The sequence below is a fragment of the Nesoenas mayeri genome, assembly GCF_963082525.1.
Source record: "Nesoenas mayeri genome assembly, chromosome: 1".
In the NCBI taxonomy this organism is placed as follows: Eukaryota; Metazoa; Chordata; class Aves; order Columbiformes; family Columbidae; genus Nesoenas; species Nesoenas mayeri.
This window is the reverse complement of record NC_137541.1, coordinates 16436694-16460031: the sequence shown is the minus strand read 5'-3', so window position 1 is coordinate 16460031 and position 23338 is coordinate 16436694. Positions and strand designations below refer to the sequence as shown.

The window sequence follows — 23338 nt, the reverse complement described above, 5'->3', positions numbered from 1 at the left end:
TAATGTGCTGAGGCTGTTTACTCCAAATTTCTGTCTCAAAAAATGGAAATAAAATATATAGTAGTTTCAGGCTTCTGCTCTTCTTCACTCTAGCCCCATTACCATTTGCTAAACAAAAATATTTAAACAATTTGAAATTGAGCACATATTCTTACATGCTCATAGTGTAAACAAATTAGGACACAGTATACCAGGAAAATAAATGCACAATATAATACTTATTGACATATATGTACTACAGATCTCCTTCCTGTCCTTCAATGTACCTTCTTATCAGCCCTATCCAGACATATCGAAATATATGTCAGAGTACAAATATATAAAAATACTGATACTTCTTAAATCTATACCACAGATCAGTTATGGCCTGAACAGCTCCATACCAGAACACTCAAGGATGTCTATGTAGGGAAGGAAATTTGCATCCAATTATAAATGTGAAACTTGTTTCCTGTACTTTATCCTAAAATATGTATATTCATGCTTAGGTTATGAGCTAGTGTCTTGGAAACAGGTTCTGCCACAAAGAGACAGTTTAAAATTCCCAGGCAGGGTGTTTCTCAGTCAGACTGACAACTCATCAAGACTGAAATACATGAGAGAGATTATTTGATTTTGATGAAACCAGGCAGCATTTCAGCACAAAGGTTCTACAACGTGTCTAGTTCCCTCCCTGCGTACCTGCTGGGCTCTTGGGCAACGCAACAAGGCAGCAAGTACCTAGACTTCGGATGCTTCAGCTTACTTAGCCGAACAACAACAACCAGTGATGTCAGGCTTCAGAAGTCCCAAGATGTTCAGTTTCTTGGCAGCTCGGTGGCATGAAGCCTCCAGAACATAAGTCCCAGTAGCCTGGCCCCTCAGTGCACTGGGAACTGCCAGGGAATGGGATTTCTGGGTTCCTGCTTCATTGTCAGAGCATGTTTACTGACAAGCTGATGGACCTTTAGGAGACTAGATATCCCCAAACCTGCGATTCCACACTCTGATTCTGTGAACACAGTCAAGGCTTCCATGCTCTTATGTTCCCATTATCTGACCACAAGGGAATATGTGACCTTCAGAAAGCCTGACTGCACTAACCCCAAGGTCCCTTGCTAGCAATTTCTTGCCAGCCTGAGCACCACCAGCTTTCTTGATGCTCTGTTCTGGAGCAGCCTGCCCCATTAACCGCTCCTGAGGTCACAGATTGGTCCCAAAGATCACAATTCCTTCCCCTTTCACAAAGAACTTAATGTATATAGATGAATTATTAATGGACTTACTGTGCACATTTTTCTTGATAACAAAATTACTGTTTACTTTCTTCCTAACAGTGTAGTCTACCAGCCTCCAGTGCAGTTTCTAAAAAGACTGAATAAAATCTCTGACCTGCTAAAGTGACCCTCCAGATACCAGTGAAAGGTTCACGATTGTTTCTTCCCATGCGTTTTTCTCCACTACTTAGAATACTCTGTACTTGTATTTGGTTTGTCATGATATTTTGTGCTTTAAAATTTGTAAAATGACCTTGTAAGTGTGACTTTCCTATAATTCTCAGGAGCCTCTTAATTTGAGCTGTAAATTGTACCTTGCCACTTTTTGTTGAGTGATTTAGCAGTAAAACCTTTGCCCAGTGCCCTTGTTCTGCAAATGCTGTTTCTCTTTGTCAGATTATTTTGCCTTTTACAAGCTGAACCTCAGTTTCTGAACTATTCATTTCAAAACATTTCATCAATTTTCACTTTTGCCACATGGTAAGGAACTTATAACTTTGCCTTCCATATTCTGTTAGCCAATCATAAAACTATATTAACATGTTACTGCCATCCAGTTACAGAAATACAAATTGAGCTTGATATTATATTCTGGATTGTGTAGTTCTTTTCCAGAATAACACTTGATTACATTTCCAGTAACACCTGATTTCATAATATTCTACTACATGGGTAGCATGAACAGCCTCTCAGAGTATCCAAATGTCCAGAAATATGGACGAATCTTGGGGATGGACTCTTTCTACTTGTTTTGGATTCATCAGTCCCCCTGAGCACACGCTGCACAATCAGCCCATGTATGCGAAGAAGAGCTATATGCAAAAATCTGATACACTCACAACACACAAGACATTTGGGTCATGGCCTGTCTTCCTCACAGAATAAATTCTGCTGTTGTGTACCTGCTGAACACACTGCTCCTGCTCTGCATGATGCTCATATTGCTAAACAAGGTTTTCCTCACAGAGCTGTAGGAACAATAAAGAAAATCTCAGTCAGGAAAGCCACAATGTAGGGACAGGAGGGTCTTGCAATATCTACTGAGGATTAGCACATACCCCTCCAAGAGAACATAAGCTGCAGATTACCTCAGGCTGGAAAGGAATGTCACTTTGTTTGCACTGCTTGCTGTCTGCCATACTGGAGACATGATCCTAGGCCAGGTGGATCTTTGATCCTACCTGGTATGTCCTCAGGTTTACTCTTTGCTCTCAAGACTGGTTACATACACAATCCTCCACCTCCCTTAGAAGGTGGTGTAGTTGCTTTCCAGCTCTTTACAGAAAAACAACATAGAATCACGGAATCATTTTGGTTGTAAGAGACCCTCAAGATCACTGAGTTCAACCATAACCTAACTCTAGCACTAAACCATGTCCCTAAGAACCTTGTCTATGCACCTTTTAAACACCTCTAGGGATGATGACTCAGACACTTTCCTAGGCAGTCTGTTCCAATGCTTCACAACACTTTCCACAAAGAATTTTTCCCCAATATTCAATCTAAATCTTCACTGGTACAATTTGAGGCCATTTCCTCTCACCCTGTCACTTGTTATCTGGGAGAAGAGACCAACCCCCATGCTACACCCTCCTTTCAGGTAGTTGTAGACAGTGATAAGGTCTCCCCTCAGCCTCCTGTTCTCCAGGCTGAACAGCCCCAGTTCCCTCAGCTGCTCCTCATCACACTTGTGCTCCAGATCCCTCACCAGCTTCGTCAACTTCCTCTGCTCTTGCTCCAGCACCTCAATGTCTTTCCTATAGTGAGCAGCCCAAAACTGAACACAGTATTTGAGATGTGGCCTCACCAGCACCGAGTACAGCAGGACGATCGCTTCTCTAGTCCTGTTGGTGAGACTGGAATCAAGCTTTCCTTGCTTCTGTGCTTATATTCTCTACTCTACAACCAGAGAATGCCTCTTCCTCCAGCCCCAGCTGAAAGAAAATGGCCAGGATATCTGAGCTGAGCATCACCATTCAGAGCACGACTACCCAGCTGGATTTAACAAGGGACATGGGCAACTGATTAATCGAAATGAGAAAAACAGCAAATATATTTAACTCAACAAAAATATAAGACTTTTGGACAAATAATGCAGTATATTTCTTAGCTCTGTTGACATGTGAGAAGATTGGTGTATTTGGCTTTCAGCCAGCTACACAATCAAAGAGTTTAAGGGTTGTTTTTTTTTTTAAATGGCTTACTTCATTCTCATACAAACTCATTTCAGTCAGGTACTAGGACCTTTTTTAAAACTTCCTGATGTTTGTGTCTGAGGTCTTGTGCTGTTTGCAAATGCTTCACCGCACCTCAGGCAAGAATTTAAGCACTTTGTGATACTTCTGATGATTCCTGTGTTGCTTCTGAAAGCTAACCATTAAATTCTGATTAAATATCACTGGCCATAGGGGATGCTTTAAGTAGTTATAATGTGTGGTAACTGCAAGATACCACTCCAAGCTGTCATATCTGGGACACATAAAATACAATACTTAACAAAGAATGAGAAAAACCTACTTGGACTTCAAGAGCACTTTCTTGCTATTACAGGAGACATAAGTTTATTTGCTGAGGTCTCCTAGCAGTCCGTTACATAACACATGTATCCACTCAGTGATTTTCATAAAGACAAGCTACTATTTATAATCACAGTACTCATACGCTACCTGCAGTTCTGTCATTTACTATGCAGCTATTCCAACAGGTCTAAATCACGGTCATATTCAAGTATGATCAGCTCTTCCTCATCTTCCAATCAAGCTCCATCTAGTCCACTGACACTGTTCCTCACTGTCTCCTTCATAGGTAAGTTCCAGACAAGTACTGAATCCTTATTCTTCTTGATATGCCAGCCACACATGAATCCATTAGCTCTCTTCAGACCTCCCTTAAACTCTCTTTTCCAAAGACGCATATGCCTCAACTACCCAACACAACTTATATACACTCAGAGCAACTGGTTTTGGTGTCTTGGTGTTTGCTACTTCTGCTTTAGACCCAAAGAGGACCCCGATGGCTCATCCATTATTCCTACCTATGATAGTCCTACAAGGGAACTACTCTCTGCACTATTGCTTTGCTGAAGTCATCATGGTTACAGCACTACTGCTATAACCACCTTGGCAGCAGACTGCGCTGGAATGCTGACACCACATGAAAAATGTCCCGACCTACTGGCACATAGGTATCAATTGTCTCTTGTCCTTGACGATCTTTCTTTCTGAATTTATACAGCCCCCAGCACAACAGCTTCCTGATTTATGCCTGGAACTGAGCAACACAGACAATAAATAACAGAAACAACTGTCTTACACGTACCTTTATTTGAGTGTAATGGCAGTCTCCGTAGAATACTTTGCTTTTAAAACTACTCTTCCAAAGAGACCCTACACAGAGCTATTATACTATACTGCCAGTTTCTGGGCAGATCAGATACAAGCCTTGTTCAAACTTGATTAAAAGCATTGTTTTGAGTTTTTCTTTAACAGCAAAGTTTTAGAAGTATTAGCGGAGATGTGAAGTGTTAATAGGTCCCTCAGTAATGGGGGTTTGATTCAAAGACAAAGTGGAAATGTTAACAATGGTTATAGGGTCTGCATTACACTGATAGACGTTATAGTTCAAGTAAGTCACTTCTCAGATCTTTGTGTTTAAATTGATGACAGGAGTTTTTCCTCAATCACATTAGAGTTGCTTACTACATGGAAATGACATATTCCTTCTTGTTGCTTATGACTTTTAATTAAACTACAAGCTTTGAGTGATAAGGAGCAACATGCCAGCAGGTAGAACATTATTACCAAGTGATAGATCCTTATAGGATCTCCTTAATAAATTTCAAGACATTTTGAGGACATTTTACAGTTCTGCAACATACACTGCCTCTCAGAATTTTAATTATATTTCATAAGAGCTGCCAAAAGTATTCTCAAAGATATTTATCTCTTTACATACTCATAATTTTTGAACTTAATAGCAGAAACACATTATCATATTTATTCCTGCAATTCTCAGTTATCAGATGACCAGCAGCTTAGTCATTTTGACATAAGAAACATAAAGAGTATTTTTAAAAATACAGGTTCTGTGATACAGTGACAGTACAAAGAATACCAGCCTCTAGTTTGCAGCTAAATAAGATTGTCCATCTCAACAAAACAAAGTACAATAGCTAATATACTTCCTATATGCATCCTAAAGCTATTAAATACAATAAAACCAGCTTCAGTCACTAGATTAGCTAAATTTTTCAGGACTGATCCCAATTATATACTTTGCTAAACTAATGAAGAAAATTTATATTTCTGTCTATTAGCTATCTTGTAAAATTTCTATGTAAGAGTACTAAATATTGGTGCCTTCATCTCAGTGGTGTGTATTTGTACAATGAGCTTAGGAACATTAACCATGTGAGGGTGACTAATTCAAAGATGAACAACAGAGTCCTTGTGTGCTCAGCACAGCTGGCACAGCCTGTATTATTTTAATCAAACTCTGAGGACAATTTATTTGGGAAGAACCTTGAAAAAGTTCTTGTGCACAAGTATTTCCCTAGTACATGAGCTTCAGGGTTAACCTAAGCTTAACATAGAGGTTACCATTTTCATATAGTAGCTGATGTGAAAAAATATTGCTTAAGTAGAACAAGTTCACATTCTGTCTGCCTGGAGAAGACTGAGGGGAGACCTCATCACAGTTACAGCTTCCTCACAAGGGGAGGAGGAGGAGCAGGCATTGATCTCTTCTCTTTGGTGACCAACGGCAGAGCCTGAGGGATTGGCAGGAAGATGTGCCAGGGGAGGTTTAGGTTGGACTTTAGGAAAAGGTTCTTCCCCCAGAGGGTGCTGGAGCACTGGAACAGGCTCCCCAGGGAGGTGTCATGGCCCCAAGCCTGACAGTGTTCAAGAAGAGACTGGACAACACCCTCAGACAAACAGTGTGAACTGTGGGGTTGTCATATGCAGGGACAGGAGCTGGACTTGATGATCCTTGTGGGCCCCTTCCAACTCAGGACATTCTATGATTCCATGATGACTTTATGACTCTATGACAGTGCATATGCCCTAACCTTGAACTCCATTCAGAACCAGGCAAATCTCCATTAAGAACGGGAACACATTTATAGAGTTTTGAATAGTCAAAATATTAATAGGAATGGCTAGCGTATATTTTTATTTTTAAGGTTATAAACTTTGGAATGATGCTGCTCTTAAATTTACCTCTGAGCTTCTCCGTGGCCTTGATAAGTAACAGATCACAGCTATTGAAGAGATTATAACAATTCAAAGAAGAGAAGTGGTCACACTGCAAACATCAGTACAATCTTACACAGCTTGAGTGTGAAAATGGAGTTTAAGGATGGCACACAGATGAGCATGCACCTTACCCTTCCTCAGTGAGATACCCACCCACTTCTACCTGTGAGAAGGCAAAGAGAATTTCAGTGTTCTACTGGGTTTGCTTTACTTCCATGATGTCCTTGTGAATGAGGATTGCATTCATTTTTTTTCACTGATTTACAGATGATTTTTGGCTGTTGATCAACTACGATATTATATGCCTCTATGCCAAATGAAAATATTTTATTTTACATTTGCAGCCTATCTTACTGGTTTGCAAGCATGTACAAGTAACCTGTACCTCTCTTTGCAAAACATCGCTCTTTCAGAAAGTAGTATTCAAGGTGCTTTTTTTAATCAGGACTGTGACTGTGTTCTTTATCTGCTAGTTTGTTCTGTCTTCATTGTTATTCTAGCAGCAGGAATTAATCTGTGCAGAGGAATATGGATTTGAGGGAACAACAAACAAACAGACTGTTTGTAGTAGCTCTAAGGCTTCCATAATGGACACCTACACTTACTGTAGCACAACAGATTTGCAAAGATAAAACGCATTTTTACTCCGCACAGGATCTGTGAAACTTTTGTCAGAAAAATATGTTTTACCAATGATTTTATAACTTGTAAATACGTTTTGGTGGAGAAAATTATAGTTATATTTAGGAAACACTCTCATACTCTGAGATGGCCAAGCTGCAAACAGGTTTAGACTCCAGCTAAGTGTATCACCATTCAATGAAGGAGACTATGAGCTGCATTTGTGTAGGCACACATATTTTAAAGGGGTTATGGTGGCAACAGGGAGATGGCATTACATGTTGATCATCTGAAGTCCTGCTGTCTTTTTGCTTTTCCAAAATTTCTGAGACCTCTTCAAGGCTTGCAAGATACAATGCTAAGCAACATGAGATACCAGCAGTTATAATGAAGCAAGCTAATACATGCATTAAACAGTAAGAGACCACTGCCACTAAGTTGCTTCATTTTACTTTGATTGGGTAACTTACTTGTAACTATTCCTACAGTAACATTTGCCACCTGATGTGGTGGTGATCTGTATGGCTCCTTTAATGCTATTATCACAGTATCACAGTATGTTCTGGATTGGAAGGGACCTCAAAAGATCATCCAGTCCAATCCCCCTGCTGGAGCAGGAACACCTAAGTGAGGTTGCACAGGAACATGTCCAGGTGGGTCCTGAATGTCTCCAGAGAAGGAGACTCCACAACCCCCCTGGGCAGCCTGTTCCAGTGCTCTGTCACCCTTAGAGCAGTGTAGAAAATATCCAAAACTGGCATTATGCAGAATAGACTTTTACTTCCAAATCCTCAGGATTGAGAATCTCTTTGACTCAACTCCATAACTGCCCTGGGGATAACTTCAGGGCCCAAAAGGAGAGAGGTGATCCCCACAAAACACAACACAGCCTTTAGCTTTCCTTTGGTTTGCAGCCCCCACCTCCTTTTCTTTCCAGGACCGTGCTTGTTAAGCTGCAGTTCTTCTAACCCAAGTGGAATGGTGAAGATACCATGTACTTTCTTGCGATAGAATGACTTCTTTAAATTTCATTCAGCTTATTCACCATGTGCACAGAACACAGCTGTGTCTCGAACAGCCGTGTTTCCAAGTTGAATATAATGTATGCCTGTATGTTACCCCCTCCAGAAATAGTTTAGATAAAGGAATAAATTAATGTATATTTCCTATGCACAAGAGCTTGGCAGAAAGGCATGCTGAAATTAAGCTCCTCGAGACATCACTGGAAGTAAAATCTTTAAAATGGTTTTCTTCCCTTGATCCATGCTGAAAACAAAGAACATTTCTTGTACTTCTTGCTCCTTTGGCTGAAGACACCTGGAATTTTGAAGCTTCCTGGTACTGAGTCAGTGGATGGACACTAATATTCATGATGCTGATGGAATATTCTTTGTCTGATTCTAGCAAGATCAGGGTTTGGTGATGTTTTGAGGCATGAAAATTCATATCCCAAATACAGTTTTAGATACACAGGTGTGAAAGTCATTATTAACCATATAAATGCCTATTTTTAAAAACATTCCAAATAATGGGTGCTGTAGCCTAAGTCTGTGATCTGTGGGCAACTGCATCCATTTATTAGTTTCAACTCTCCCGGCTTTTGTGTCTCTTTACCAAGGTATACTATCAGACTAAACCAGAAGCAACTAAAGCTTTCCCCTGTGTTGCTCATTATTTCACATACCGCTCTACATGTTCACTTTTATCTGCAGAATAAGAGAGATCCTCCTATTTCAAAATATTCCCAAATGAAAATAATTCAATTATTTTATTGGTCTTTTCTAGACTCTTTGAATTTTTATCATATCTGCATTTGCTCGCTTCATGCTCGAAACGGAAATTATGACAGATTAAAATATTCCAATAATTCATGATAAAACATGCTTTTACTAGAAGTAGCTGCTTTCATTTTTCATGCTTTTGCCCAGAAGTGCACACCAAGCAAGCCACATCAAATCTATATTTCCTTCCTGACTAGCTGTGGTTAACTGGAAAATGAAAACTGTGTTGAATAATTTTTCATTATTTCTTAAGGTGGACTAACCATAGTTCTTCTACACAGATTTTACAATGTTTCAGGTTATGCAATCACCTAGCTTTATTAGATAACAAATAATGAGTTCTACAAATGGTGCATCTGTGCTCTCCAGACATCTTTTCCAAATAGTTAAATCCTAGGCAAATCCTTCTGACATCTTACTATTAAAGTTCTCTTACTCTGTAAGCAGAGCGTTTGACAGCTCTTCCCCTCTTTGCATCTTTTAACCGGATTACTTGCCATTTGAAAAAGCTGTATAGGCACATCTCAAAACTTGCAAAACACAGTTCATTCTGTAGTAGAAAACAAGTAAAAATATGGGTTTTGCATGTAGGGATCCTCACATCTGGTAGTATCTAATGTCACAGTTATTAGCCTCTATCTACACTTTTCTGAAGATGCTCTGTCCCCTTCCTGGGTACCTATAAAGCTTCAGATCCCCAGAATCTTTCACCTAAGACATTATTCTGGCATATGAAAAGCCATAAACCATATTTCTAGCCAGTACTGCTAGGAAACTAGAAGCATACCTCTCATCTCTTCATACTCATCTCTATTGCAAATACATGTAAACCAGATTTCGAATGTAAGAAAGAATTTCTTCAGCCACTTTAATAGGGAATTTCCTGCTCTGCCAGCTAAATGAACATAAGAGCACTCACACAAGAATAAAAACATCAAAATACAAAAATTTACACATTCTTTGTTAAGAAGTAACGTTATCTGAAACTATTGCATATGAAAGCGCATCTTCTGCCCACTATAGAGAAAAAGGTTAGAAAAAAAAAATCACATTTGTTTTAATTGTTACTTGATCTGTAATTATCCGAAGGGTTGTTCGTTTTATTTTTCCTTTTTCCATGCAGGAAGACAAAAGGCAAGGAGGGCAAGGAGCACATCTTCTTCAAGAGTTTACAGCTCTCATACATGACAAGTCTACAAGCAGACAAATAACAGCAAGTATATTTACAAATCACTTTTAAAATACTCCTAACTTTGTGTCCACCATAAATTGCAGCAGGTGTGATACAGAGGAGATCTCAACCGGGGAGTTTGCTGTTTAACCATCTTATTTAGTCCAAAAAATTTCAGAGGATTATTCAGAACTTTGAAGAAAATAATCTAATTTTCTCTGTTGAGGGAAGTTAGGATTTTAACTTGAGGTATCTAGCGTAGCCTTGTACTAGACTTAGTGAATAACTGCCTATTACTTACACTAGGTTGTAAAACTCAATTCAAAATAATGTTCAAGAAGATTGGATGAACAACTGAAATCTCACCTGTATTTTGTGCAAGTAGAGTTTTGATGTGAAGGATCTGGTGGATTAAGTGTGATTCTTGGCGAGACCTGAGCTGATAGCAAAAATCCCGAAGCTAGGATAATGAGTGCTACAGCAGTACCTAAAAACACAGATAAAGAACAATGTGACATTTTTCTTCAGAGTACATGAAATAATTCTCTATTGAAATGAACTATGCTTTGGAAAACAAGGCACCCCATTACTATGTACACAGCATTGCCTAAGGAGTTGTGATGAGAACCTAAGAAAAACACCCTTTGCTACATCCACATCTTGAATCAGGTTAGATGTTAAAGTCAAGTGCATTGGGTTTAATGTTCAGATATTAATAGGTTTAGACATTTTTTTTTATTATGCGTTATTGAAGACTGGATGAATGAACAGACTTTTTTTTTTGGTGTTGAAAATTATGCTGTAAAGGTAAATTTTAATAGTGACTTTGAAAGCACGACACTTCTTCCCCCTCCCACACCCAGACTTGCAGGCTTTCCTGAGAAACTGAAAATAGCATCAGCTTTTTCATTGACTCCGCTTCTCTTTGTGAAATGAGAGAAATTTGACTTCTCATAAAAATACCACCAAAAACCGCAATTGCAATTTTTGATCTTGTTCCAAAGAGCACACATACCACCTGCTAGGAAAAAGTCCCCTTCTATCTATTTGCCCAATGAATTCCTTGTGCACAAGCTGGGCAAAGTGATAAGGAGGAAGATGGAAAAAATGTTCATTCTTTGTACAACAGGCCGTTACTAGAACGTAGCCCATAGTTCTCCTACCTCCTTTGTCACACACACACAATATGCTGCATCGTTTTTATGAAAATTTATATACTTCACAACAGGATACTACCCTAACTGTCCCAAATTCAGACTTATAAAACATTTACATCTTGCTATTCGACAAGGCATCTAACTCTGTGTTGCATAAAATACCCTGTGTACCTCTTTGTATACTCACTATTTATGTGGCATGTTTGAGAGGCTGCATAGAACATGTACAGCCTGATCTACAGACTACCAGTACTAAAACCATAAAAACTAGTGATAACTTCATTTGTGAGCTAGTTACTAATGATGTACTACAAAAAACAGTCTCACAAAGCACTGAAGCACCTCCCAGGGAGTCGGCAGCACACGTTTGCAGGGGTGCAATGATACAGCTTAGCGGCTGAGGGCAAATGAGGTTGAGGGCAATTCTTAATTCAGCTCCAAGTGCTCCCCATCATCTCTTTGCTCTCTGCGCTGGAAGCTCCTAAGCAATTTTCTCAGAAATGCTTCTGTGCAAACCTTTAGAAAAGCCACTACATTGAAAACCTTCCCGTGTCACTGGTCATCTTTAAGAAATTACACACGATATGGTTTTTATTTTGGGCTTCTTTTATTGCTGGTGGGCAGACGGGATGTTTTGGCAGTTTCGGGCATGGGTTTAACCGTGTTTTTACAGAGAAGAGAAGGAGTTTTCCAAGAGGCAAACCCACTAAGTATGTGAAAAACTTTTTCTGAGATATAAATAATAACTTAAGGACCAAGATCAGTGTAATAAAATGATTCATGAATGTGGCTGTGCAGCAGCCATGGCTAAAGGGCATGAATATGCACAAACTGGAGACGACTGGACCACCTGAACTGAGTCAGCTCAGACCTTAAATTCAATCATAAACTATATGTGGAGAAAGCACCTACCCACCATAAAATGTGATTTAAGTTTATGCCACACTTGGCTTTATACTGCTGTGGCTGGGAGGTACGCTAATAATCCCAGTTTTCTGGGCTGGCTGGATATTGCACTAGATTTACTGTACTTTCAAAATGCCATGAACCAGACAGCAAATATCTTTAGACAGGGTCTATAATCTTATTTATATTCATTCTAAATATGCTTTGTCTGTCTTTTAAGTTAACCAAATACACACTACCCACTCACTTCCAGCACCTCTGCAAATGTCTTATTTCTTTGGAAAAGTACTGATCATGTAAATTGGGCAAATCAAGTTTATTATATATGTATTCTTTGGGAAGTTTGCCTATGAAAAGAAAAGAAAAAAGTATCCTGAAGATAGTTTAGATTCTCTCTGTTACACAAACAGATAGAGATTGTCCAATGCCCAACTACCACCTGCTTTCAAACTGACATTTTCTGAAGGGGAAAAAGGAAAACACAAATAAAATGAGTAAGGCTCTTGTCAAAATTGCTGCATGTTTCCAAATTAACAGTTTTGAAGCAAGAAATTAACCAAAGAAAAAGATCAAAAGAAAGATAAAGAAATGTTGCCCAGATATAAAATAAATGCGAAACTAAAATTAATCAGTAATTATAGTAAAGAGAATTAAGAAAGTGTGATTAGTTTCCCTAATGCCTTTGAATCTATCTGAAAGTTTGCATTTTTCAGAAGTTGTTAACATATTATTTTGAAAATGATGAAGATACATTATATTAAGTGTAAAATAGCTCTTTCCCAAATGTTTTCAGAAAGCAGGAAAAGCTGTATGAGATTACAAAAGTAAACTACAGTACGTTGGCTTTTAATCAAAATATTAATATTAATATCTCTCTATTCTTGTAGGTTTTCATCTAACAAACATCAAATCAATTAACCTTTACCAAAAGAAATCCCCACACCCTTGCAGCAAGAAGCAGTAGTTTTGTCTTCATTTCATGTAACGGTAGGCTGGGGCACAACTGGCTTCTCTGAAGACCAAAGAAGCAGCCAGGGATAACTCTGCGTGAAAGTCAGTGTCCTTAGAAATGCAAATCAAAGTAGATCACTAAAATATAAGTTTATCCCATAAGAAAACTCATAATGGGAAACAAATGCATCAGCAGATTTAGCAATTTTCATTTTATTAAACGGGCTTCTCGGTAAGGAAAACACATCACATCCACCGCTACCTAAATCAAAGTGCCAAACATTGCCTAAAATAATTCTAAATAGTAAAGAGAGATAACATATTATTTCATTACTGTCAGTATTTGTATTTTGCTTGAGGAGGGACTGTGTGATAAAGGACACAGCAAGCAATGCAGCATCGATCAAGTGATGCTGCAGACTGGCCACCAACCACAGAGGACCAAGAATATTCCTACCAATTACTTTGTGTCCAAACATCATAAACAAATCTGTCTTATTTCCATATTCTTCCCCATTCTATGACTAATATGCTTTGTAAGAGACATTTATAGCTACATTTCAAACATATGACCTTTGAATATGTAAATGGGAGCCAAAAAGCTCTCTAGTTCTGTGACTGTATGAAAAATCCACACAGGAATGACACCTATACAGCTGAGTCCACAAAAGCAATAACTCTGCGGGGGGCTGGACAGATGTATGAGGTATCAAGGCCAAGTATATAAACGTAAATATACTCCATTCCAATAGAATATAAAGGAGAGGCAGCACCCAAGAACCAGAAGTATGGGTGCAGTGCCAGAGGAGATCCACTTTGTGGAAAGACAAGAAAACTGATCAGTACCACAGTGGAAATAAGGTATTGAGCACAGGGAACAGTACAGAACCAGGTTGTCCCTCTCTAAAAGACTGGGCAATGGGTGAAGACATAAAAGAACTTATACCAAAGGTGTATTTTAACTGATCTGGAGGTAGACTGTGATAAAAGTAGCAATTTGAGATTTTTGTTGACTTTTGTTAAGACATGAGGAACATGCTCCTGGAATATCCTCTGTCATTACCACATTTCTGACCTCAGATCATGAAATATGCTTCAGGCTTCTTGACTCCAAATCTAAACAGTAAGACACTAAATACATTTTTATTATAACTTGGAATACCAACTTGCCTCAAACTGCATGTTTTAATTAACAGATTTGGGTAACTGTGTATCAAACCAGACGCGGCACTGTGCCGCCTATATAAATGCATTCAAATACTGTGAGCATAGATTAACTCCTGTCCCTTGGGAACTGCAGATGGCCAGTGACTTGGCAGGTGATCCCTGCTCTGCTGTGCTGCTTTAACTACAAGTTTGGATCCCTGACAGTGAAAACAGAACAAAACATGGAGACACTAAACCTTCCGAGCTAAACACTTGTGAATGTTATTTAGAGAGGAGTGTGAACTGTTTCTCTCTTCCAAACCCTGTTCTCGGAAGCACCTGAACCTTTCAGACGTTCAGCCAGAGGCAGGTATCGGTCACAGGTCACTTCAGCCAGAACGAGCACGTAACGCTGGAGCAAATGGGGACTTACTGGGTAAATGGCAGGAGGCAGCTGGGCGTAGGCAAGGCTGCTCGCTCTGCCTTTTCCTCATCCAAGAGATGGCTACGTGATAAGTTGTGGTGTTGGAATATTTGGAAAAAATGTACAAATCCAGAATTCTGTCTTTCAGTATCTCATACAGTTGATTAATTAAGATCACATTACTGTAGAGAACGTATTTACTGCATTGTATATGAGATAACTGTGCAAAGAACTGCATTAGTTTTTAAGAAGTGCCACAATGGCTATGCACTACGCTTTCTCCAGTGGTTCTTGATAAGATGTTCTGAATTCACATTAATGAGCCAGAAATTACATACTGTGTATACACACATGAGATTTAAAAACTAACCAGCTGTGAAGTTCCAAGCACTTGATTCCTTATACTGAAGAAAAAAAGCTTAAAAAGCTAAATGAAAACATTGTGAATCATGACTTGAAGGAGAAACCGTACTTGAAAACGTAACATGCTAAACCTCTGGTTTTTAAATTAGCCTTTAGCTGTGGTTCTATCCTACTAGTCTCGAAAAGCTATATGATTTCAGGGAGAAGAAAAGGTCAACACTTAATTTTATCATGGTAGTCCTCTTTAAAATATCACTTGAAACTCTATTTTCATTTTATTAGTAATTATGAGGAATACACAATACACTAATTAAGCACTCACCTGTTAAGCTACCAAGTGTAAGTTTCCGGCGACCCATTCTTTCAACGAGCCAGACTCCCACAAGAGTAAAGATGAAGTTTATAAACGCTGTCAGCGCAGCCAGCCAGATTGCCAGCCTGTCGTCTTCAACCCCCGACATCTGCAAAATGGTAGCACTGTAGTACCTGCAAGCAGAGGGAGAGACAAATACAAACAGCACTCATTTCAATTTGGCTTATGTTAGTGTTTCTGTTTTAAATTGAAAAAGATCATAACGAATATCAAGCGTGGCCTCCTGCATAATGCAGCCACAGAGTGACACTCGATTATCCTGGGAAATCCGGCATAACCGAGGCATGACTTGTGCTTGACTAAACTTTGGATTGGAAGACATCAAGAGACGAATTGCTGTTCCCTTGGCTGTTTACATTTTCAATGGTCCATCATATTCTACTAGAAATGGGGTTTGCATTTTGAATTTAAATAAATCCAGCTTTCAAATCCAGCTGTTCCTTTGTGTTCTATCTTCTTTCTGCCAAAACATGCAGGATTTTAGCACTCTGTGTACTGTCTAGGGAAAGACAGCTCAAAAATCAAATACATTTTCACTCCTGCTAAAGGTCATACAGAATTAATCTATGGCATCCAACACATTGCAAGTGACACTTGCAACCTCCCGGTTTAGGTTTTGCAGTTTTATTTCACTGCCACTGAAGCATCCAAAACCTCCTCTGCTGTATTACTTTCATCTTAACCAGAATACGATTGCTTTGAAATGCCTTAGCACCACATTGCAGCAATGTGAATCTACATCCAACAGGAGCATTTGACAGAAGTTTCCACTTCTCTCTAAAACAAATAAACCATTCCACGCAAACAGTAACTCATAAATAACTCAATCCAGCAAAATGAAAAGGGAAAAAAAAAAGCAGCCTTCTGCCATTTTTCACAGAGATCAAATGAAGACAGATATTCTGTCTATGTTCTCAGAGAAAGCTAAATAAACCTTCAGGAAAACACATGAGTAATTTTGTTAATGCTGTAGAAGCAATTTTCATCTTGTTCTACTAATCTGTGCTGACTGGAATACTGAATATTCAAGCCCTCAAGTATCTAGCAGCCTATAGGCTTTTACACAGTAATAACCATCAAAAATGTCAAAGCTGAGGACCCTGAGGAGCTCAGGGTGCAACTCTTGGTGCCGAGGAGCCCGTACCTACACACACATGGGGCCTGAGCCGGGCTCTGAGGCTTGACTGCCCATTACCAACTGCAACACCTTGTCCAGGCTCAACTGCCTCAAAGAGATCCCAGCAAGGGTGCGAATCTTGGAGAGACGAAGATATATGAAGGACAGACAACATTTGAATTAAAACACTAATGTTAATGTGTCCACACTTCTTAAGGCTCTCTAAATTAAATTGCTAACTTCCTGTCAAAACTTACATCCTACTGCACTGTTCTAGTCACCAAAATCACCCAGACACTCTCCAATCTCAAATACACCTTTCTTTTTCTTCTTAAGGGTAAGAAGATAACAGCAAATGTCAAGTCTTGGCCTGCTGACACCTACTATGAAACCCCTACTTGCTTCTACCAGACAAGGCTTCAGGAAGCCAAGTTTAACTCTTCACATCTAAATCTTCTCAAAATTCAGTTCTACCGGCAAGGCAGAAATTGATATTTGTCAGCAGCAATGTATAGCATACTGATTCTACATGGTTAAAAAGGCAAAGAATAAAGAATCACATAAAACATGTGCATGTCTACTGCCTTATATATGTAAACAGGCACCTTCTGTACCCAACATTCCTTCTGGTTGTTTATTCCAACTCATTGGCTATATATTCTCAACTAGAAGCTTGCTGTTTATCTATAAATAAACAACATATTTCACTTATATGGAAAACAAATCAGGGGAATTAAGATTCTATGAATCCAAATGCCAAGCTACCAAAGCCTGGGTGCTAGGCAATGACATTCACGTTTACTATGGCATAGCAATCTAATTTCAAAAATGTAGAGGAACACTTGCATGGTTTATGATAACTACTAAATCCATTTGCTTATGTTTCTCTATTTTAGTACGCTCATTTTTTATACCAACCTGTGCAGCCCTAACTGTCTATTAATACAACAAGATGAAACACGGAAAAAAAAAAATCTATATGGCAGAAAAAGGTCAAGTTGCAATATTATACAAACACAGTGAATATTGCAGCTCCTGCAGGGAATGCAATTTCAGTGGCAAAGCTGTGCAGTTCTAGCTTATTTTCTAAAATGTAAAGAAAATGAAAAAAGAACATGTGTATCCTTGGAATTTTTAAGCAAGTATTGCATCTTAGAAATCAGGTAAATACAGACAATTACAAAGCCACACAAAGTAGCTGAGTCAGATATATACAGAAATATTTTCATAGTGATCATTTCTGAGGATGTCAAAATCATGAAGTTCTATCAAGAGTCGCTGTACATTTTTAAAAAGCCAGAAGCATTTCCACATTAGAGAATCCTCAGATTAACCATTTGACTATATGCTGAAAACGCATAGTATTGGAGGATATGAGGCACCCCAAACACTTTCCTTTCTCTTCTCCTTTAAGAGTCAGTATTTTTTTTAAAGCAACAACATTCAATATTTAAAGAAAAGGAGAATTTCCCCTCTTCAAGCAGGTGTTACAGATAATTCCAGCTGCATCTGGGTTCCCAGGTTAGCTCATTCGGCAGCAGACAGCAGCCCATCATGCCAAGCTTTGTGGCTCTCAATTAAAAAACAATGACTGTCAATCAGCTGCCATCACGGCTTTGGTCGCCCCCATCTTTCAGAAGGGGCTCCTCCAGCCCATCTGTTATACCAAGCCTACTCCAACACAGTTTCCGTGTAAAGATGTCAGCCTTTTCGGACAGAATTCATAATTCTTGTAAAATTAATGAACACATCTAAGTAACTCAGAGGTACCTTTCAACATCTTGAAAACGTTTATATTTTTGCTTTTCAGAAAACAAAAACAGAGCATTCTGGCACTGCTTTGCAAGGGTTTGATAACATTTTCTAGCATAATACTTTGGAAATCACTGTCCAACTACTCAAACTACTTAATCCAAGAAAATCAGTCTCTAGGGATCATGAAACCCTCTATCTTTTTTCCTCAAATCAACTGAAATAGCGCTAAGTGCATGGCAAGCAGTACAACAGCCAAGAAGTAAAGGATTCAATATTGAAGAAAATCCAAAATGGTGGCAACTTCAACAAATCTATTTTTTTTTCCTGCAACTGTGCATGAACAAAGATCCTCTCCTTCTGCTCTATCAGTTTATTTTATGTTACAATTATTGGACTAAGACAAAAGCATTCATAACAAAACGTGCTCCACATTCAAAAAATCGGATTTCATTTGCACCTTTGACCTGTTTCCCTGGTTCTTCAGGAATTACTAAAGTTTATTCCCATCAAGGTTGGTGATTCCCAGCACGGCAGGTGCAGGAGATGTGTCCAGGCTGTGCCCGGCGTGCCGCGTTCCCCAGCTGAGGCACCGTGGGTGCTGCAGCTGCTGCAGCCCATAGCCCTGATCAGAGTGACTCCTGCAACCACGCATGAGACAAAGCATAGGTATTTTAAAAACAGCAATATACTACAGACTATAAACATACGGAATTTAGCATCTTGTCCTTCAGACCACTTTTTAAGCGGTGAAAGGTTTAGCTGAGAAGCGGCAAGTCCATGTTTTCAGTTACGGATGCTTGCAGACTGGCCATGGGGCCAGCTGCCAAGCCAGGCAGCTGCATTACTATGAGACTATGACAACCCCAACTGGGAAGCTGGACCATTTAGACAGATACTGTCTTGTAAAAAAATCTGAGGGCCTAAAGCTAATTCAAATTTCACATCCATTTGAACAAAAGTGTCCCACTCAACTTAAAAGACTTCTGATTTGTTTCATGTTTCCCTTCTTTTGCAAACCATCCCACATCCCTGCAAATACAATTATAACATTCTCCAAAATAGCTTGTTGTTCTGACACAGGCTTCGAATATATAAATTACAACAACAATGAAGTGAACAGGTTAAGCCAGCCTTCAAATTTTACCTTTGGTGATAAAAAATCATGTTGGTTTTACATCTTACTAACCTGAACAGCAACAGCCCAGCAAACGGCATTGCCACGGTGCAGAATACAGAAGCTCTGCAGCAGCACAAGGCTTGGCGGTGCTGGCTTAGCTCACCAGGTCCCACTCACTGCAGGAGGGGTTGGAGAAAGACCCCACGCTCCTACATACAGGTCCTGAATCATTCCACCTAATCAAAGGCCTGAAGTGAATTTGCACGTGATACAGTTTTGCTGAGAACTGAAAATGGATTTGTATAATAGTACCATTGCTATTAACTGTTTTTAACCATGCAGATGTACACATTTTCCTCTTTAGTCTTTTGTTTGCAACTTAAACATAACAATCTTACTGTGTTTGGCATTTCTGAAGATCAGAGATGCTGAAGAAACAAGAAACAAGCCAGAAAACTCCCACTGGTATTACTGCTGCTGGAAAGAGGTCAGGCACATCGAGAAACTGCAGTTCACTGAAAGATGGGACTATATAAACTTGAGAACACCTTCTAGAGCAAAGCAGGCTTGCAGACAGAGCAAACTTGCATCTGCCTGTCACACCCATTTGCACCTATGTTATGAAAGGGATTTAATCGGGAAAGTTCAAGTTGACGCTTTGATCACTAAGGGCCTGGAGAATTACCATAGCTTCACTATGATGTTAAACTGTGGCAACTCATCTGTGTAGATGAACTCACAGAAACAGCAGGAGAAAGCAAGAGCAGCATATGGCAAATTAGATGCCAAAGTACTGGAAATGAAAACAAGACAGGAAGAAGTTGATATATCTGTAAGGAGCCAAACACAGCAGATGTTCCAGGTGCAGAGGCTCTCTGACAGGAGGGATGCTGTGGCCCTGCTAAGCACCATGCGAAGCCTGGGGAAGGGAAACAGGCACATTGGCAAGATGCTACAGGAACACCAAAGTAAAAATACCCCTTGGTTAGACTTGTTTGAAACAAGCACTGCAGAGCAATATCGCAGCATTTGATGATAGAAATGGAGTGTCGGATAATGTGGCTGAACTTCTCAGCTCTATGTTCTGCACACCAAAGTGGTGTTTCAGAAATATTAGTAAATCTGGTTTCACCTTATGCATTTAAAAATCACAGAGAATGTGAACAACAATACTTACATAAGAAAATATTTTATATTTAAATATATATTACTCCACGTGCAATTGTATACACATACAAGAAACTTTGTGGCTAACAACATTCTGTTAAACACAGTGCATCTTGTTTTACTTCATCTGATGAATTGCTTCAGCAGGGCAGCAGGAGACATTCTGTCATACCTCCTGTTGTCTTCCAAAAGATACTTAACAATAAATTTAATTAATTATAAGATGTTCCTCTTTGTGCATGTCAGCGGCATCTCTTGTGGCACAGATGAGACGTGCTTGTATGACACCGTACAAACAAAACGTCTTTGATCATCTATCCGCTGGACATCAGTAAGACCCTTTCAGCTCATCAGCTCCAAAGGCAACTGGGCTTCAGCTACAAAACAGGACCACTGGGTGCATGTACCTTTCTTTTCAGGTTAATAAGGCAAAATATCTAAGGACTAGATCCTGAAATCTTACTGAAGCAGACTCTGCCGCTTTATGGGACTCCAATTTAAGACCAACAGTTAAATATTCTTTCCTATATTTCCACTTTTGAAGTCCTGAAGAGCTCTCTGAGGAAAAGGTTGCTGGATCATCTCAAAGTCTATAGTGGATTTTTCAAAAAGAGTGCCTGGGAGGCAATGCGGGGGAGTGCCATTCTACGCTTCCCTGCTGTAATTATACCTTCCAATTCCCCATTTAGCAGTAATAATGTATTGTGTTGTAAATGCTTTCAGCATAGAGTGAAATGACAGTGAATGTCATTTATTACAATAAGTATATTTTGATAATAAAACCCCTAAGTATTAAGTACTGTTTGACATAATTCTTTACACCAAATATGTTCTCTGATTGACCACACGTCATCCACATGCAAGGAACAATGAAAGGTTTTAAGGATTACCATTTAATTATGTTAAGAAAATGCTCGAATTTTTCTTAGTGTCCAAAGAGACTAAATTCTATAGCTATTAAGCAAAGTAAGTGTACCAGTGTTTAGCAGGGATTAAAAATACCTTTAAAGGCTTAAGATCACCAAGCTACACAAAGGAATTCACTTCCCTAATTTAATGGATACTGTCACACAGGTATTCAGTCATTTGAAAATACTGTTGTAATATCTGCTGTGAGACTGGAGAAAAAGAATCCTTTTTTCTTTTGCTTATTCACTTGGTACCATATATATCTTCGCACACAGCCAGAGTGCTTTTCACACTCAGTCATTTCACCCATTTATGTGGGTCTTTCACAGGTCTCACCTGAACCTATGTGGGAGAGAAACTGTTTTCTTCTTCATAATAGAAAAACAGTAAAACACAAGGAGGAGCTAGAACTATTATTTAAAAGAAAAAAAAAATCAGACAGAAAAATAATAGCAAACTCCTACATAAGTCTCTGACAGACAAAGTGCCCTGTAAATTTGAAGACATAACCCTGTAGTTAAACCCATTGAAGAAGAAGGTCAAATTTAACTGCAGAGTTAAACGGAAAAGTACCAGGCAGAGCTGGTAATTAAATTAAAGCACTGGAAGGAACAAAGTCTTGACCACCCTCCTCCTCGTCCCAAAACAGAGATGAAGTTTCCAGCACAGAACAGGCTGGAGTCGGTAACACCTATATGCTCAGCACTGCAACAAAAAGCAAAGTAATGGCAACTTTTTCACCTTATATATCGAATGAAGACACCAAAAACAAGTGCCTAACACTTCAACAGAACATTTATGAAAGAAAATCACCATTATCATCCCTATTTCGTAAATGAAGACCAGTGAGGCTTTTGGGAAGAGGAGGGTGACAGATGACCATCTACAGTTACCCACCAGAACTACCTGCAGCATAATGACGACACGGCAGAGTCTCACTGCAGATAAGTGCTCTCTGCAAATTAATAAGTATAAAGCAGGGAAAGAAAATCTGCCAGGTGTTTTGCAAAATATACCTTGTTCCGTTATTCATTTATTCTCACAACTTCAGTTTAGTTTAAATTGTTTAATATTCCAGGGTATTCTAATGCTGGAAAGCACTGATGCCTGCCATAAGCTGTCTGGGATCCCCATAAATGAAATCAGCTCTCATTAAAATCAACAGACTGGCTAAACGTATGTAGCATTTAAAAAATAAATAAATAAAAATCAAGCAGCCCCTTTGTTTAAGCCAAGGCCAGCAGCAAACAAAGGGATTCCATACACGATAGTCTCACTGTAAGAGCCAGGAGTTAGCAACTTGGGAGTTACGGGATCTTGAAAGGTAATGAAAAAAAAATGAAACAAGCTTTCTTTTGAACCATGTTCATGGATGCTTCTTCAAGAAAGACTAAGCTTCTCTGCTAAATATTTATTTGGCTTTTGGGAAGAAATGTACTACTTCTAATTTTTGCTTTTGAATAGCAAAAAGATAACATCACAATTTAGCCACAACTTTCCAACCATGGTTTAGTAGCTGAACAGAATCATGCTAGTTGTCCCAAGCTTCCCTCCCAGGCAGGCAGAAGGAAAATCATATGTTAATAAATGCACTATGAACTGTTAAGAAAAAGTAATTTCAGTGTTCCTTACAGGATCTGATCTTTAAGACATTTTTCAGTTAAGAAAAGAAGCAGATTTTTTTCATGCACAGCAAGGTGGTTGTTGTTCAGTTTGCACAGCGCCTCTTTTCAGATAGTACATCTTCAAAATAGAGTTCTTTTATTCCCCCAGCAGGGTCAGATTCCCCACATATGCTCTGTGGAGCTTTAGGACATCTTTGAGTAACCCTGTTGGTGGAGCTCCCTGGGGAAACCATTTCACATGGTA

General features: G+C 39.1%; 1 protein-coding gene across 1 annotated transcript in view; it reads right to left on the bottom strand.

Annotated features, from left to right (window-relative positions):
- SLC2A13 (solute carrier family 2 member 13) overlaps nt 1-23338 on the bottom strand; it is a gene marked incomplete at both ends in the record, with an annotated part of 148271 nt that overhangs the window by 24086 nt on the left and 100847 nt on the right. The window contains 2 exons of the mRNA XM_080359507.1: nt 10451-10571; nt 15354-15517. Coding sequence (XP_080215633.1) covers nt 10451-10571; nt 15354-15517 — 285 coding nt within the window. The remainder of the gene's footprint in view (nt 1-10450; nt 10572-15353; nt 15518-23338) is intronic.